At 33.1% G+C, this 18757-nt stretch overlaps 1 protein-coding gene across 1 annotated transcript in view; it reads right to left on the bottom strand.

Annotated features, from left to right (window-relative positions):
• LRRC7 (leucine rich repeat containing 7) overlaps nucleotides 1-18757 on the bottom strand; it is a 586898-nt gene that overhangs the window by 120713 nt on the left and 447428 nt on the right. The window contains exons 12-16 of the mRNA XM_033228849.1: nucleotides 12394-12523; nucleotides 11221-11336; nucleotides 7800-7869; nucleotides 5490-5600; nucleotides 3175-3285 (exon numbers count right to left, since the gene is read on the bottom strand). Coding sequence (XP_033084740.1) covers nucleotides 3175-3285; nucleotides 5490-5600; nucleotides 7800-7869; nucleotides 11221-11336; nucleotides 12394-12523 — 538 coding nt within the window. The remainder of the gene's footprint in view (nucleotides 1-3174; nucleotides 3286-5489; nucleotides 5601-7799; nucleotides 7870-11220; nucleotides 11337-12393; nucleotides 12524-18757) is intronic.

Below are 18757 nucleotides of genomic sequence, written 5' to 3'. Positions count from 1 at the left end.
AATATATTATATTTCACATCATGATCAAATTCTAATTTGATTTGATTGCAAATTCCAGTAAGAGAAATATTAGTTAATACTTTGATCATTGATAGTTAAATATTATATTACTTTGAGAATTAGTTGGAATGATATACAAAGAAAAGAAACTTATAGCAGTTTTAGTTAGGAAAATGCATTCTCAGCTTGCCTTATATTATAGCAAAAATATAAGACAATGGATAAGTATGTAGTCCATTACATGTGGATAGTAAAGTTTACAAGACATGCAGTGTTCTTTCATATTCCAGTAAAACATGTTTTTCCCCCCATTAACCTCTTAAAACACCCAACCACAAAGATAAGGAAGCCCTACTTGCCACAACTCCCAATTCAATCTTCTCTTATAGGAATTCATATGATCTGTGTCTTCAAATTAAAGGAAATTGATGCTTTTCAACAGATGTCTATCTTTGTGCTTAAAGGCCACTCTCAGCAAATCTCAATTTAATCTGATGCTATTTTAAGAATTAAGTTTTAGCTATTTAATCTCCCCCAGAATTCACATTATAAAAAATGTGCATATATGTGGAGGGGATAATTTAGAATGTATCAATAGTGTCATCAACATTCTGCCCAACTATTGGTATTCCCACACTTTAAATTAAAAAAAAAAAAGCACTCAACTCAAAAACCATGCCAGATATCCCACCAATAGGCACCTCACATTGATTTTCCCTCCCCTCTGGCTCAGTCCTCCCCACCCCATTGCCAATGTCAATAAACAAAATGTTAAACTGAGATAAAACACTGGCAATTTGAAGATTTCTATGTGATCAACATTTCTTACCCCAAATCATGCAGAACATACCCCATAAACCACTGTTCCAAGGTTGCCTCTACATGGGAGATTCTCCTACCCCAGACACCTAGGCCTACCTGTCTGCCACTTAGAGAGGGAAGAGTGGTGGATTGTGCTGCAACTGGCAATGGAGTACACATGCTCCTGTCCTGCTGGAGGCCACTTATACAACCCCATGCCAGCTGTGGGTCATTCTGGGGGACGGGCATATCTTGGATCTGCTGATCACACCTGGCCCATGGTGTGCAGCAATCGCCAGACAGTCTGGCAGGTTGGAGAGTAATCCCACGCTGGCCCCTTTCCCAGGGGGCTTGGCAGGAGAGATCCTGTGGGAGAAGGAATCTCCATTTTCTGGGAGAAAGAGGAGCACTGTAGCAATACTTTCACTTTATCATTTTTCTACTCTCTTTTTCTTTCACTCAGTTATGCATTTAAAACAATGATCATAAAATTAGTTTTAAATCCACATATAAAACAGTACTAATTTTATATGATGCTAAAGGGTCACAATTTCTTCACACAATGCAGCATTCATACTACACTATACAGACTATAAGTAGGGCATTATACTCTAGTCCATTTGAAAGCTGAAAGCATAGGTCAATGATTCCTTTTTAAATTTCATGTAAATTAAAGGTAAAATGGTGCTGAATTTAATGTACATGTAATGAACCAGAAAAGTGTGATTAATTCAGTGTAAGATTACAATATATTCTATTCATCATACTTCCATGATGATTTATTTAGAAGTTTGTTTGTGCTCTAATTTTTCCAATAGCCAATGGCATTGGAAATACTCAAATTAGTCAAAACTGAGTAGTTTGAGATTTTGAAACACACGCTGTTTCGTTAATACATAAATAAACCAAATGTAAATAAACACAGAGTAAAAACACTCTAAAGTATAATGAACCTACTCATTATAAACAAACTTGAACACATAACACACAAACAGGGCTTCTAAATAACCGTAGGCATTTACTATATTTTATGTTTTCATTGACACATATACCAGAGTATATTAAATGCACTTTCTTCTTGCATTCTTTGAATATAGAATTTCAGGAAGAAGCATGTAATTTTTGGTAATTCAATGAAATATAAAGATGAATCAGAAGTCTGGTATAGAATGCATCATCCATTGGTTCTGGATTTAACATAAGAAATCCGTAAAACAACTGAAATGTTCTGAAGGTTTGTTTTCAGTTTAGCATTATTTTTTCCAGGAATTCACAAGTTCAAAAATATGTCTCTTTGGCTGTTAGACAGCACTAATCAACTATCCAGAGACATTTTTTTAAACCCAAATCTTTAACAAAATTGTTATTTTGGATTTGGGAATCCATTTTGGGTTCTCCATAACAATATTGGTAGGCCTTGCCAGTAAGTGCTCATGTGCTGATTTAAGAAATAAAGTTTAGAAAATGTGGAAAGGAGAGGACCGAGACAAACATAACACACAATCTAGCTTTATTAATAGAACATATATGCAATTATAAAGGTAATTAGTCACTAAGAGTAAGAGCTGTTAGTAGTCATGATAGAAAAAGTACACATACAATGTTATAAAAAGTAAATGAGAGATTCAAGATGTTGCCATGACAGTGTGAAAATGTGATGCTGATAAAATCTAAATCAATTCTGATGATAATTAAAATTTTAAGTAATGGAGAAATACAGATTTTAAAATTCAATCTTGTTACTTGACTTAGTAGTCCCTATAAAAGACCTTTTAAAATATACTTTGAGGTGAAAAAAAAAATTGAAGTTATGTTCCCTAAGGAACATCACCTGCCATTAGGCACTAATCTTCCTTAAAATTTGTCCTCATTTAAGAAAACTCATAAATTCTTCTTGAATAGCCCAAGGACACAGAATCTTTCAGAGATTTTAATGTCAACGCAACATGTTAATCTGTTGGCCCTTCCAGTAATGTTTATTTTGGCCTCATTCAGTCTGCATGATGCTTTGCTCAGTGATTAAAAAAAAAATCATTGTAGTGTGTAGCGTGTCAACAATGAAATAAGGTTCTTAGATGAAGTCTATCATACAGATTTTTTTTTCTACTTTCTCTCAGCTTGAATCTCTCTCATGCAGTTATTCTGTTGGATGAGGTGGCATTTCAAATTTGCTCACTCAGATTTGGGACATTAGTCTCATTCTGAAGCACACCAATGCTTCCAGAACTACCAGCATGCTGTAATGAAAGGTACCGCCATGAGACTTGAAGAGCTGTCTGACTTTGTCCCTAAATCTGTCTGAATAAGAACAATGGGCAAACAAAAAGATAAGGAGAAGAAAAAGGAAACAAAAGCTAAAAGGTTCACCTTAACTTTCCCGGCATTTTCGTCATCTTCTTTTTTGTCTTCAAATTCAAAGGCAACAGTCATGCGTTGTTGTCTCTGCTCTTCCCACAGTGTAGGGTTAAAGCTGTCACTGTCTGACTGGAAATCTACAGTTAGATTCCAAAGTATTATTGCTTTTTTAAAAAACAATTTTATACAAAGTATTTAATACAGTATGCAAAAATGGTGATAGATACTACAAACAAATACAAAAATAAAGAAGAAAGAAATAAAGAAAAAAAGAAAGACAAAGAAGGAAAGAGAAATAAAAGAATAAAATTCCCTTGATATTTATTACATGGCCTTTCGTAATCTTAACTCAAATTCAGTACTCCTAAAATACTCAGGATTGGGAAATTTTCTAGTGCAGGAAATGGACTCCCCATAGGACAATATAATAATATAGAGACTTGGCGTGAGCATTTTAAAGCGTTATCTTTTTCAATCCTTACAACAACACAATGGTAATACTAATCTCATCCTTATTTTACTAATGAGTTTTAAGACTTGCTCAAAGTGTTAGGAGACTTCTCAGTGGCTAGTGCAGGACTCTGTTCCTGTCTAAATAGAATCTTTATTTGTAACTGCTAAACTCTATACAAATTTCTTTTATAAAAGTTACCACATAACATTATAACACTTACTTTGCAATAAGGTATCTAAGATTGCAACCTTTTCCTTTTATTGTGGGGTCAATGAGGGGGGCTTGTTTTGATGGTAGAGAATGTGGAAAATATAGTCTGTTTCAATTAGTTTAAATATGTCAAATTAACAGGGAAATGGCTTATAAATCTTTAATTTACATAAAATGTTGGTTAATGATAATATTTTCTTTGCAACATTATGGCAAAGATCACATGAAAATGCAATGAAAGTACTTAGTTAAGGCTAAATTCTTTTCCAAAGGAGGTCCTTTATCATACATGTCTTCCTTTGTTACAGGGGATTCTGAAAACTCATTTATTACACTCCTGCCTGAAAAACCAAAGGATGACTTGCTTTAAATTCAAGGAAACTTTTCAATTACCAACCTTTCTTTTCTCAAAGAAAAAAACAGAAACAAAAGCAAACTCAGCTAGGCTAATTCTTTAACACTACACCTTACCTAACTGAATCTACGTTGGGACAAATTAGGGATTCAATCTGTGAGATCACATCTCAGAAATGACCAGTGAATATGAGATACTTTTCATTGTTTCCCCTATATTCTTTTGAAGTTAAATATTTTGATAATGTAGAGCTATTAAAATGAAAACATAAGTAAAACTGTATGAATATAACATAATCCTTAAGATATCTCTTATAAAATATGTAAACATGGTGGCTTTTCTTTTATCAATTCAAAAGATTAATTTTATTGACTTATAAAAATGCATATTAAAACAATCTTTTCTTTTCCTACTTCTATAGACAAAATTTAAAGAAAAATATCCTAAAAAGTTCCGAAATGATTAACTTACATTTGGAGGTCAAAGACCAAAGTAATTTATTATAATTATCCCTGGAAATAAGAAATACATAAACAAATGGTTTCTTTTACAAGTTGGCCTCATTCACATGGATTGGGTAGATTTAATCCATGGCTGGATTGAAATGAGTTTACTCTTCCAAGAATTATTTTTACTCTATAACTGTAGAAAATGTGCATATCAGCTTGTGTTAGCTTGGGCTAAGGAGCCTACGCTAAGTTTCAAATACCAAAGGACAAAGCTCTTGTAACCTTTTTAAATGAATAATGTGATCATAGAAGAGAAGATTTAATTATTGAAAAAGGATTTGGGGTTTGATCTGGGGTTTTGGTTAGGGAAACTCAACTTGAAAAAGAAAGAATGGTCTTATTTGCAAGTATCTATTTATGGTTAACTTAGACCATGAAATAATTTGAGTCCAGAGATCATTGGACTAGATGTTTAAATTGTGTTCATGCAATAAGTGAACACAACAACTAAATCAGTTCATTGAAACTTCCTTAGGATCTGACTGCTCTTAGCTCATTTCAATTAGCTGAGTACCAGATTTGCTTTACTAGTCATGTGTCTTGCAATCCATAAAGAGACATAGTTGCTCCTAAAAATCAATAATACTTTTATGTAAGATATAAAGATGAAGAGTTTTGTTTTGGAAGCTTACCTAAAATAGAGTAGAAAACAAGACTTATGCTTAAAGTATATCCCCAAATGATATTTGTGTGTCATGTAATTATCTTTATAGGCTTGCCCATGTGCCAGTACTCCTGGCCAGAGATCTGAATAAAATTAGTCATTTCTATCCATAATCATTATATGTAGAGAAGAAATTTCTACTGACAATTTACCTTCATCACCACGAGGCTGCTGGGGAAACATGTAGTTAGTCAATACTCTTTGCTTTGTTTCTGGATGGGCTTCTGTTTGTAAAGGGATAAGGGCTTTGGACTAGAAGCAAAGAACATACAACTTAGATGAATACAATTGCAAATATATAACAGTCAATAGTCTGGTCTCACCCAGATAAACATTGAGGAAAAAAAAGTGGAAAAAAAAGGAAATAAAATAGGAAATTACAACATGAAATAACACTATTACTGAGGAATATTTTCATATCCTAAGATTTTCATAATAAAGTTTTCTTCTTCTTTAGTATACCCTTTTACAAAACTTACCAAAACCTATTCAACTGAGCAATGTCAGATTTAATCCTGAAGAGTTCAAAATGTGTTAAATTGTTTCAACTAAGTAAGGTTTTGGTATGGTTCTATACGCCTATTCATTTTCATGGATTGTTGCCCTAGAAAGACAAATGGAATTTGCTATCAAATTTATGCTATGCAAGATTATCTATGAATTTAATTAGGTTAAAACAGCATTCATTTATCTATAAGAGATATTTTTATAGCCAAAGACAGAGTCCACTTTATAGATAAGCAACTGTACTTGTACCTAATATATATCATAATATATTGACCTCTGTGCATATTTCATTCTGTTATTAATTTGATTTCAGAAATATTCATTTTGAAGGGGTATTCTAGAACTCTTACATTCCATGTCAGAAATATATTGGAAAAGATATTATCTAATATACTAAAAATCTGCTTATTTAATGACATTAATAGGAGTGAAACACAAAGGGGATTTTTGATATCAGTTTGTCTTATGAAACTGAATCATAACCACATTACATTAATGTTCTAAATAAAAGTTAAATGATGCAGTCACTGCTCTGTTCATTCTCCCATAAGAATAATAAATCATATTTTTTTCCCACAATGCAATATTGTGGAATACACTATTACATTACCATAGTTCACATTGATTCCAGAAATTATTTATGATGATATATTGATGCCTTGAAAAATCTATAGTTTATTGTTAAGATTTGAATTTGAATTACTAATTTTTGACTCAGTAGATGGAAGCAAATGCTGTAATTACTGTAGGAACACAAGCAATATTCTTATATTTACATTTTATAATTTGTAAAGGTTATTTTAAATTTTCCACAAAAGTGTCCAAGGACTATAAGTATGAATAATTCATGTACCAGTAATGCTACTTTTATGGTCAGAAAATGATGAACTAAATCCAAGATGAATTGTTTTCATTTAGCCATTCATAGTTGAGGATAGGTGTATCAAAATTTAAGGATCACAAGAAAAAAGAGGACCAATAAACTGTATAAAAATTGTCTATCATTAGTTCTTCTGTAGGTAAATCAGATACCTTCAATGGTTTCTTGTTATTTTCCAGTAAATAAAATTATTTACTAATGCAATATTACTGATTCAATTAAAATATATGTTTTCAAGAGGATAAAAAATAATATCAAAACAATTTTACAGAAAATACTAATAGCTGCCAAAAAGATATTGCAAATTCCTTTTTTTTTTTCTGAGACAGAGTCTCACTCTGTCTCCCAGGCTGGAGTGCAGTGGTGTGATTTAGGCTCACTGCAACCTGTGCCCCCCAGGTTCAAGTGATTCTCCTGCCTCAGCCTCCCAAGTAGCTGAGATTACAGGCATGCACCACCGCGTCCGGCTAATTTGGTATTTTTAGTAGAGACAGGGTTTCACCACGTTGGTCAGGCTGGTCTTGAACTCCTGACCTCAAGTGATCTGTGTGCCTCAGCCTCCCAAAGTGTTGAGATTACAGCATGAGCCACTGTGCCCAGTCTGATATTTCACATTTCTTGAATGAAGTTTTTGAATTAAGTTGATTATAATTAAAAAGATAAGAAGAAAAAGGAACATAGAGGATAATAATTCCCTGTTATGGGGATTGTGGTAACAATTTCTTATACTTTACTTTCAGAGATATAATTAAAGTACATCCTCTAAGGACATACGTGTACCACCTAGAGGTTAAAAAGCTATAAAAATGATCATTTTGTGTATTAGATCTCAGAGAATGAAGTAGATGTTAAATAGAAGTATTTAAGGAGGGTGAGGCTTACAGTAGTGTTTTGACTTCAGCAATGTTTGAATTGCTATCTTTACAAAAATCTCTCTTTCAGGGGACAAAAACAACCTACATTTTGTAGTGGATGTCAAAGGTATCTATTGGGAATAAATTAGTAATTCAAACTTTCAATTATAGTTCATCTTAATAAACAAATCAGGCAATAAAACCTTTTACCTGATTGTCAGAAAGCCACAAAGCTGCAAGCTCTTTAAGTTTGGTAAATGAGAATGGTAAATTCTTCAATCTGCAAAAACACAAAAAGTCTAATAGCATGGGTAAAGGTGGATAAAAGTTCATTTCTAAGAATTACTTAACATACTCTAATTTGTTGGTTTCATTCTTTTCTCGAATCCGTTTTCCACTGAGCAGCCTGAACAATATTTTAAAAAATGAAAATATCCTATTTACAACCCTTCAAATACTTCCATTATATCTGAATAAAAATAAAAAATAGTTAACATGTATGGTTAGAGCTTAAAAGGTCTGGCCCCTAAAAACTCCTCCAGAAATCTATCTGCAACTCTTTTCCTGACTCAGTCCCATCAGGACAACTGGCTCTATCAGCCTGCTTTTTTCTCTGGAATACTCTCTCCCATACTTCACTTTACTGAACCCCACATATCCATTCATTCTTAGCTTAAATACCATCTTGTCAAAGAGGCTTCTCTTGACTCATTTAAATTACTTCCCTCAGTCTGGTTTCAAAGCACCTTGTATTTTCCTTCATGGAACATATTGCAGTTTTAAATTACACATTTATTTTTGTGATAATTTGCTTACTCTTTGCTATCCCTCCATAACTGTAGGCTCCATGAGGGCAAAGGGCCATGCTTGTTTTACTATCAAAGGAACGTACAGCTCCTAATAGGATGTTGACCTTCAGCAAGAATGTTCTTTTGACCTTCAGGCAATGTGTAGTAGATATTCAAAGGGGGCAATCTTTAAAAAATTAGCACTTCTAAGATGTATAGTTTGATATTAGCCTTGGTATTCAATCAAAATTATGTATTTAGTTTTGGCTTCAGCCTTTGGAGGGCCAAAATACTTCACACTATCTGATATCCTTCAAATTGTGCATGATCAACACATTGTGATCACATGGGTTACCATCAAAGCTAGCTAGCAAAGCAAGTAGTACAAACAAGGCATGCCAATGAGACTTATTACTAACTTCTGGATATTCACTTTTGAATACAGATAAACATTTTAGATATAATATAGAAGGACAATTTTCTTGTCTTTAATGTATTAGAATTCTGTCAGCCAATAGACAAATAAATTTATTTTGATAATGGAAGTGGGCAATCTTACAGTAATTAAAATTTAATTTTATAGTTAATTTTATGTGCAAAAGCAGTTAAACACTTCTTAAAAATCTAATAAATATGAAAAGAGATTGAAAGGCAATATAAATATTAAAACTGTGCATTATATAACTTTAGAAAAAATATAATAACCTTTCTGAGCTAATAAATATTTATAAAATATAAACAAGAATGTGAAGAATAACTGATATTAAATTATATCGCAAGTCTTTTTTATATAATTGTTACAGTAACATTTATAACTTTAAGCCAAATTACCCATAAAAGTTATTCCTAACTAAAAGTTATTTCAATTCACTCAAGCCAGAAATTGTGAAGTAAGATCTTATTGGGAGAGTTTCTTACATTGTATGGGGTATATTAAAAGCAGAATGTCAATTCTGCTCCATGGATATTACATGAGTTCAAAACTATCCAGAATCATGTAAACAACATCCATAATATCATCATCAATCCAGTCATAAATGTAGAATATGAAGGAACTGCTAGAAAAGGACAAGGTACCCTTGTTTTTCTTTCCTTTTCCAGTGATCTCTATTTCAAGTGAGCTCCTATTTGGTAACATAAATGTGCAGTACACTGACAACAGGAGCAATCTTGCAGCTGACAAGGCAGAGGAATCATTGTTCCTAACTACAATGTCAAACTTTAAAAATCTATTACATTTTAAATATGAAATTATAATAATCATTACTTTTGGATGACATTTCTTATTTAATCTTTTCTTCAAACAGTTCCTTCTCTGGTGGTAATATTTAACTTCGGCCTTAACTTTAGCTGAATATTGATTTTCACCTCTGCTTGATTTACTGATTGATTTATTAATTTAAAAATATTAATTTGGCCCCAGAGTATGTTCCAGCAACTGTACTAGGACATAACTTAAGCTTATATTTTTGTCCTGATGAAGTTATTTTAAAGTTCTGATATTGTGAGCTCCTCTATGTATTATTCATAAATTTTGCCCCAGCACCTAGCAGTGTGTCTGGCTCATTGTAGGTGAACTCAAGTCTGCTACAGTTGTTGAATAAGTATCTTCAAGGTATTAATAGAACTTCTAATTATTGATCATTGATAATATTTGCTAAGTATATTTTGCATATTATGAATGAATTATTTTCATTCATAATACTAAGAATTTCCTAATCTTATTTATAAGAATATAATTAGAGATTTTAAAAAATGTCTTGCCAAAAGTCAGAAACAACTTTCAATGCATTTTCCTCATTTTTCCAGGATAGTAACACAGTCAGAAGAGGAAGCAAGGTTGGTTTGACGTGACTTGCTCTTGATGCATAAAGTTTTGGTGCTTCCTTGTCCCCCGATACTATAAATAAAATTCCAAACTTTTTAATAAAATGTTTTATTCCCTTATGTGGGAATATTATTAACTAGTAAGTGAAGCTTTGAAATTCACATTTTTCCTTAAACTAAGAAAAAAATGAGAATTCCAATGCTTATCCTGAAACTTCCAAAATCTGATTATTCTTGTGATTCCATAAAAGCTAATCTTTGATCATTTCATTGCAAGTTCTCTCAGTCCCTTGTATTATCAATTGTCTGGTTGAAACTTATTGAAAACACAGTAATCATTTTATTTTCTTAGCAATTATCTCTAGTCAATATTTGTTTTTATCCTTTCCTATTTGAGGATAATTATCTTTTATAGAGTAGGTGGAAACAAAGACGAATTGAGGTTTGCACTTTTTCTTTTTACTCATCTATCAATATAATGCCATTATTAGAAGTAAAAGACCTATCCTTTCCTTGTTCATCCTGCTCTAAACATGACTAAGTAGCCATTTCATTGTCAGTATTCTTACTAGCACTTTGATGGAACTGAAAATATACACATTGCCCAGTTAATTTGTTGGAAACCAAAATATAGACATGAAAACACATATGTGTGCATACATACATACATATGCACGTTTTTATTAATATATTTTATATTTTTTAATTATAGTTATTTTCCATGTCTTCATATTATTATGCTTTCTGCATATGGGAAGGCTTTTGTGTATAAATTTGTGTGCTTCATATTTATATAATTTTAATACATTACATATGCTTTTGATATAATCAAATAACATAATTTAGAAACACCTGGTTTAAAAAATAATTTACCTTCTGCTATTTTAAAGAAAGTATAGTATTTGCATTCTGTATACTATGAAAGGCAGAAAATGTTATCAAAACTATAGGCAAAAAAACTATAATTTGCTTTCAGCAAATAACTAATATATGATTGTGAAATGTTGTAAAAATACCTGTTGTCACTCAAATTTAAGACTCTTAGTTTCTGCATCTGTCCAATCTCTTCAGGAAGAAATTCCAATTTGTTGGAGCGTAGAGACATGACTGTTACATTCTTACAACTTCCAATCTGTAGGTAACAAAAGAAAATAGATTTAAAAAATCAGAGCACAATACTATTTTTAATATTAAAATTTCTAATTTTTAAAACAATTTAAGTAATAGATTTTCTTATTTTTAACTTTCTTTTAATATGTGCATTGTTTTATTTTTATAATGTATCTCCTTAAAATATATGTATATTATATATATTCTTTTAGATATTAAGGCAATTTATATTAGATTTTCTTTTACATATTAAAAATAAAGAATTTTCTTTATAATTTTATGCTTAAAATACTTGCTAACATTAGTGTTTTCATATATCATATAATTTTGTCTGTTGAAATGAGTACTAATATATCTTTGTTTACAACAGAAGATCATACACACTCAAAAAATACAATATTGTTGACATTTCCTAGGCAAACTTAGTTTTGCTTCACATTACAGTGTTTTTTTGTCATTTTTAGTAATATATTTTGGCTTTAAAATAATTATGTATTGTTTATTGTTGTATCATTATAAGAGTGTTTAGTAGAAAATGCTCAATTGAAAATGTACTTCACATACAGCAAACTTGAGCACAAAGTAAATTAAAAAAAATACTTCATAGTTTTTTGATATTAGTAAGTAAAATACCACTTAGATGAAAAAATTAACAGAATCTCTTAGTGGATTTGGAAGTTAAACTAATATTATAATGCAACATGATACCTTAAAAAGCATATGTACATTTAAAAAGTTTGCTACAGAAATAAAAATGTAATTACTCCAAAATATTATTTATAACTATTCTGAAAACCAAAAGATACAAATTAAGTGACTTTAAATGATATTTCTTAGCATGAATTGACTTATATTTTCTTACTTTTATTTGCATGTGAGATTTAAGTCAAATGCATTTTCTGGGTCAAATATAAGAACTTGTCATTTAAAATAGAATAATTAGCAAATATATATGTAGATAATTCCAATATTATTCACAGCTCAACTCATGAATCTACATTGCTATTCTACCCATTAAGATTTTATTACAAAACAGATTAATTAAAAGTTAATAAATAGAAAACAAGTATATTTCTCACTTCTCTGGGTAATTCTGGAAGGAAATTCTCATCAACTGCTAATGTCCGAAGACTATGAAGGTAGCCAATAGTAGAAGGTAGCGACTCCAGTTCATTACAGCTACAGTCAAATTCTTCTAATAAAGATAAACTGAAAAGTTAAATACATTAGTTAGACATTTTAAAAGTTTAGATGGCAAAACATTCTGAAAAAGCCACATATCCCAAATTCACCAAAATAAAAATTATTCATGTGGTGACAACATAATATTATATAAATTAATTTACCAGTTCAAATGATTTAATATCATCAAATAAGTGGTTTAACTTGGTAAAATAATTATAGTTTATTTTTTCCCTTTCTAAATTTACCTGTTATTTAATAGCCATTGCAAACAACAAAATAATTTTCATTTGTTTACAACTTAGGTGTTCTTTGTAGCCAGATGTTCAGAATGTGTATCCTTGGAACAAGTGAATATAACTGTCATGGGGTAAGGAGAAGGGTGGAGAAGGCAGGACCAGGGGATGATTGAGTTGGGAGAAACAATAAAAAGGAAAACATTGATAAGATGTTAGGTATTTTATTAAGCATTTTAGAGAGTAAAGAAAAAAAAATTCTCTTCCTCATAAAAACTCTTTAAGATGTGTAATATTTTAAAGCCCATTCTACACATAAGAAAGCTGAAGCTTAAAGGGGCTAACTTCTTCAAGGTCACACAAAACAACAACCCTGGGAATTAAATGCAGACAGTAGAGATTCACTGTATTATCCTGCCTCTTAGCAGGTGCTATGGACAGGGCTCATTTCAGCCTGCAGATGTGTTTTGTTTGATTTATACAGTGGTATTTTAGAAAGTGTTAAATTATTTAAGTATTTAAAATTTTACATAATGACCCAGATTTTTGATGCCTCTTGAAAAAGAGAAAGATCTGTCAATACTGGGTCTGTATTCTTCCATGACAAGTAATGGAAGTGGATTAATAGTTGCTGCCTTCAAATGGGCACAGTTCTTCAGTTTGCCTCCAGTTTGTCACAATCCCGACCAGTCCATATGTAGCTGGCTTTACTCCAGATCTACAGAAAGGAATCGTATGGATATACATTGAAGTTATCACAAGGCAATAAGACACTTCAATGCCCGGTTTGAGATAGCTGGGAAAAAAGGGCCTGGCACAGAGTAAGCACCAGATACATTGCAGCTGGTGTTGGTGTTGTTGAAATTATTATTACACTGTTCTTACTTTTCCTATTATATTATTATAATAGGAAGGAACCCCCAAGGGTGAAGATTCTACCAATGTAAAGGGAAAATGAATTTGAGTTAGGTGGAGTAAGTTTGTAGAATTAGCATCCTTTTTTTTGGTTGTTGTTGAGACAGATTCTTGTTGTTGTTGAAACAGATTCCAGATTCCAGGCTGGAATGCAGTGGCACAATCTCAGCTCACTGCAACCTCCACTTCCTGGGTTCAAGCGATGCTCCTGTCTCAGCCTCCCGAGTAACTGGGATTACAGGCTCCCACCACCACACCAGGCTAATTTATGTATTTTTAGTAGAGATGGGGTTTCACCATGTTAGCCAGGCTGGTCTCAAACTCCTGACCTCAAGTAATCCTCAGCCTCCCAAAGTGCTGGCATTACAGGCGTGAGCCACTGTACCTGGTCAGCATCCTTTTTTTTATGTTAAAACTAGTTAGCTTGAATGCAGTTTCCTTCTATTATTTATTTAACAGTTGAACACAGAAATTAAGCATATAGGTTGAAGTCAGTTAGAATGGATTTGTGTTCCAGCTTTGTAACTTACTAACTGTATTATCTTGGGTATCAATAAATTAAACACAGACCACCACAGCTCAAAAAACAAAGCAGATTTTATTTATCTGACAGGCAAGGGAATACATGAGGGAAGAAATTCACTGAGTAGCATGCTGAGGGGAAAATAATCAGTGACAAAAGGGGGGCTGGTGATAGTGGGTCATGATGATTATACTCACTAAGGGTTGAAAATTTGCATTATGGAGAAGGTGGGATGAGTGCACAAGTCTGTGTGCAGCTATGCAAATCAAGTACCATTGCCCATGGGTCAGGAAAAAAATCTAATGCAATCAGGACCAGTCTGATTCTGACCAGGGTCATTCAAACTTCATCACCTTAACAGATTCAGCTGGTTAGAACCAGTTGTGGTGAAACACAGCATTCAATTTTGAGTAACAGCTCTTAGGAAAGTGTTGCTTAAGTAAAAAATTTTCCTTTTATATTGACAAATCATAGAAATTCTCTCTAAGCCAGTGATTCTTTATATTTACAGTGAGGATACTAATAATGCCTGCCTTGTCCAGTTGCTCTAAAATGAAATGTTAAGAACGTAGCACAGCACCTGTCATAAAATACATGTTCCGTACATTTTCCTCTTATTATCAGTAAACTGGTTAAATTTGTTTCAACATCCTTTGAGGCCCCTCGCATGCAGGAATGGTTATGTTGCTGGGATGCCAAGTGTACACAACTGTGTTACTCTGTGGATGTGTGTTTGTGGGGGCAGGAATCCATATATGTGAGAGATCTAGTAACAGAGTTTGTTTCTCAAAAAAAAAAAAAAAAAAAAAAAGAAATCTAGTATTGGGTCTTACATATATAATGCAGTCAATAAATTTTTTAGAATTGCATAAAAGTCTCTATCAATAGTTTGGGGTTGTGTACTCAGCAGGGAGTCATAAATACTAGGAATTTCTTAAAATAAAAATTACAGATTTATGTTCAGAGGCAGAAGTTAGAGAAGGTATTTAATGAAAACTATATAATTAAGGTTTCTCTCTCTCTTTTTTTTTTTTTATAAAAATATGTATTTAAGTTAGTCTTGGTCATAGTAAGGTGGTTGTCACCTTGCACAATTCCAATGTGTGCACATTTCAGTTGTCATGTTTTATTAAACAACATTAGTCTCCCAACAACCTGGCTCAAATTTCAGTTACCTTAACTGAGTAACTGCATCTCAGTTTCTTCAGTCCACATATCACAATGTGAATAATAGATGCACATTGTGATCAGTGACTGGTCACATCACTTCCTTCAAAGTCTGTCAAGGATTGGTCATTGCCCATCTGTTATCTGGCAACACAGACAGCAAAATATGTGTTGCCTTCCTGTCTCTCAGCAGTAGACAGATACTATACATCAAATAATTTAACCATTAAAGCACTACAACTATTGGATAATGCTCTTGGTCACCCTAATTCTCTTGGAGATTGAAATTAAAATGTGAAAATTTGTTTTATATAACCAAGGACAATGTCATTAATCCAGCCTATAGACCAAGGAGTTATTTCAACTTTTAAAGTGTGTTATCTTACAGACTTTTGAATAGGCTATTTATCCTACAACTGGTGATCATGCAGTTTCTTTACCTGTGTTCTAGATGAAATATGACATGAAATGTTTAAAACATTCAAGCATCATGGCAGAAAGTAACAATAGGTAATATGCATACAGCATAGAATAAACTTTTAGTACTGTGATGGTTAATACTGAATGTGAACTTGATTGGACTGAGGGATACAAAGTATAAATCCTGGGTGTGTCTGTGTGGGTGTTGCCAAAAGAAATTAACATTTGAGTCAGTGGGCTGGGGAAGGCAGATCCACTCTTAATCTGGTGGGAAAAATCTAATCAGCTTCCAGCGAATGTAAAGCAGGCAGAAAAATGTGAAAAGGTGAGATGGGCCTAGCCTCCCAGCCTACATCTTTCTCCAGTGCTGGATGCTTCCTGCCCTCAAACATCAAACTCCAAGTTCTTCAGTTTTGGGACTAGGACTGGCTTCCTTGCTCCTCAGCTTGCTGACAGCCTATTGTGGGACCTTGTGATCGTGTTAATACTTAATAAGCTTATATATATATATGTATATATACACACACACATACATATATATATATGTATATATACACACACACACACATATATATTTCCTATTAGTTCTGTTCCCCTATGAGAACCCTAATACAAGCACATTGTACAAAATAAATTTGAATCTAATGTAAATGGAATAATAGAAAAAATAGCTGCCCATGGGAATGCTGACACTGCTACTACTAGAAAGACTCTAGATAAGCTTCCAGAGGACTTAGTGAAGGCAAAATTATATACATAAATGAGGAAAGTGTGATGAAAAGAACGAAGATGTCCCAGAGGAAGTTGCTGGCAATAAACATCACATTAAAGGAACTTTCAGAGATACCTCATGACACTGAAAGCACAAAAGATAAAATTTGGAAGTGGATCTAAACTTAAAAGGAAAATGACAATTCACTAATGCACAGAAAAGATGTTCACACTGTTTAACAACATATCATGAAAAGAAGGCAAGCATTGTTCAACCTAACCTTGATATGTTTTTTTAAATTAAAATAAGCCTTAATTCTCAATGTTTCTAATGTTTAATATTACCATATACAAAAATAACGATAAGTTTTACCAGTGTTTTCATTTTCCTATACATTTGTAACCTACATTAACAGTATTTAATGCTTGGACAAAAGGTCTAAAAGACCTTTTGTAAGAACAATCATAATGTTTCCCATTGATTATTAAGACTGTTTTGCACCGTTTCAGATTGCATGGTAATTTTTACTATCCCTGTGAAATATTGTGATTTATAATAAGAAATACATATTTGACCTTCATCCAGTTCTTGGCACAGAACTCCTAAAACCCTTGGAATTACCAAAGTGATAAGCGTCTTTCTGTATATTAATGAAATGACTTATGGCTAAGGGCTCTGGGATAGCCTCAGAATGGGGGCTGGTTACCAAGGGAACCACTTTGTGATTAGAGGGTTGGAACTTTCAGTCTCACCCCCTGACCTCTGGGGAGGGGAGAGAGGCTGAAGGTTGAGTAGATCAGCAATGGACAATGATGAGATCCATCAGCCCAATATAATGAAGACTCCATAAAAACCCAAAAGATCAAGGCTGGAAAGCTTTCATGTTGCCTAACACACGGAAGTGCTGGGCAGGTGGCACACCCAGCAAGGACATGGAAACATCCCTTCTCACACACCTTTCCTTTTGTACCTGTTCATGTGGCTGCTCATTTGTATCCTTTGTAATATCCTTTATAATAAACTGGTTAATGTGTTTTCCTGATTTCTGTGAGCCATTCTAGCAAGTGATTGAGCCTCAAGAGGGAGTGATAGGAAGCCCCAATTTGTAGGTGGTCAGTCAGAAGTACAGGAGGCCTGGACTTGTGGTTGGCATCTGAAGAGGGGGGATAGTTTTGTAGGACTGAGCCCTGAACCTGTGGGATCTGATTCTAACTTCAGGTAGATGTGTCAAAATTGAGTTAAATTGTAGGGCACCCAGCTAGTGTCCACAGAGAACTGGAGAACTGCTTGGTGTGGGAAATGCCATACACATCAGTGATCAAAACTAGTCTGTGTTGAGTGTTGATAATTCAGTAGGAAAAATACAGATTCCTTCCATCCCTTCCTGCCTTCCCTCCCTTCATCTTTCTCTCTCTCTCTTTCTTTTTCTTTTTTTTTTTTTTTTTGACTAAGTCTTGCTCTGTGCCCAGGTTGGAGTGCAGTGTCGTGATCTCGGCTCACTGCAACCTCCGCCTCCTGGGTTCAAGCGATTCTCCTTCCTCAGCCTTCCAAGTAGCTGAGATTACAGGTGCCCACCATTATTTGGTGATTTCTATACAGTCCCACACTACTCTGCAGAGCAAAGAATTTCTATATTAAAAAGACATTTTGACTGCACCATGGACAATAAGGAATGAATAATTTAGAGCCTGAAAGTATTTTACATCTTTGTGTTGCAACGAAGAGGTGCCAACACATATTTCAGGTGCCAAACACATATTCCTCAATGATCTCTGAAATTCCAAAGATTCAAACTCATAACCTACAATTCCACCTGACTTTATTGGTGACTATTTTGTTAAAAATCATTTAAGATGTTTTAATACAAAATCCTGTATTAAAACAGTTATCACACTTAATCAGATTACCACTGACATTTCATAATGAAGTCAAAAAATAGACCAAAGGTTACCATTATTTTTTTAAATGTTTTATTTTTATAATTGTGGAAATTAAAAATAAGTTGCAAAGAATGTATGAAGTACTTTAAAGCAGTGTTTCCCCAACTTCAGTGTGCATGCCAGTCACAAGGAGAACTTAATAAAATGCAGATTATGATTCTGTGGTTTGGGGTGAGGCCCAGGTCCTGCATTCATAACCAGCTCCTAGATAATGAGATGCTACCAGTGCAGGGGCCACACAATAAGTTGCAAGGATTTAAATAAAACCTTTCCAAATCTATCAAGAGTATCATTTAAACACATAAAATAGACATGTCAATAAATACTAAATGCCATACAAATATTACA

This window comes from Trachypithecus francoisi, unplaced genomic scaffold (genome assembly GCF_009764315.1).
Source record: "Trachypithecus francoisi isolate TF-2019V2 unplaced genomic scaffold, Tfra_2.0 Lachesis_group12, whole genome shotgun sequence".
NCBI classification, from domain to species: domain Eukaryota; kingdom Metazoa; phylum Chordata; class Mammalia; order Primates; family Cercopithecidae; genus Trachypithecus; species Trachypithecus francoisi.
The sequence above is the reverse complement of the archived record's forward strand: the minus strand, read 5'-3'. Positions and strand labels throughout refer to the sequence as shown.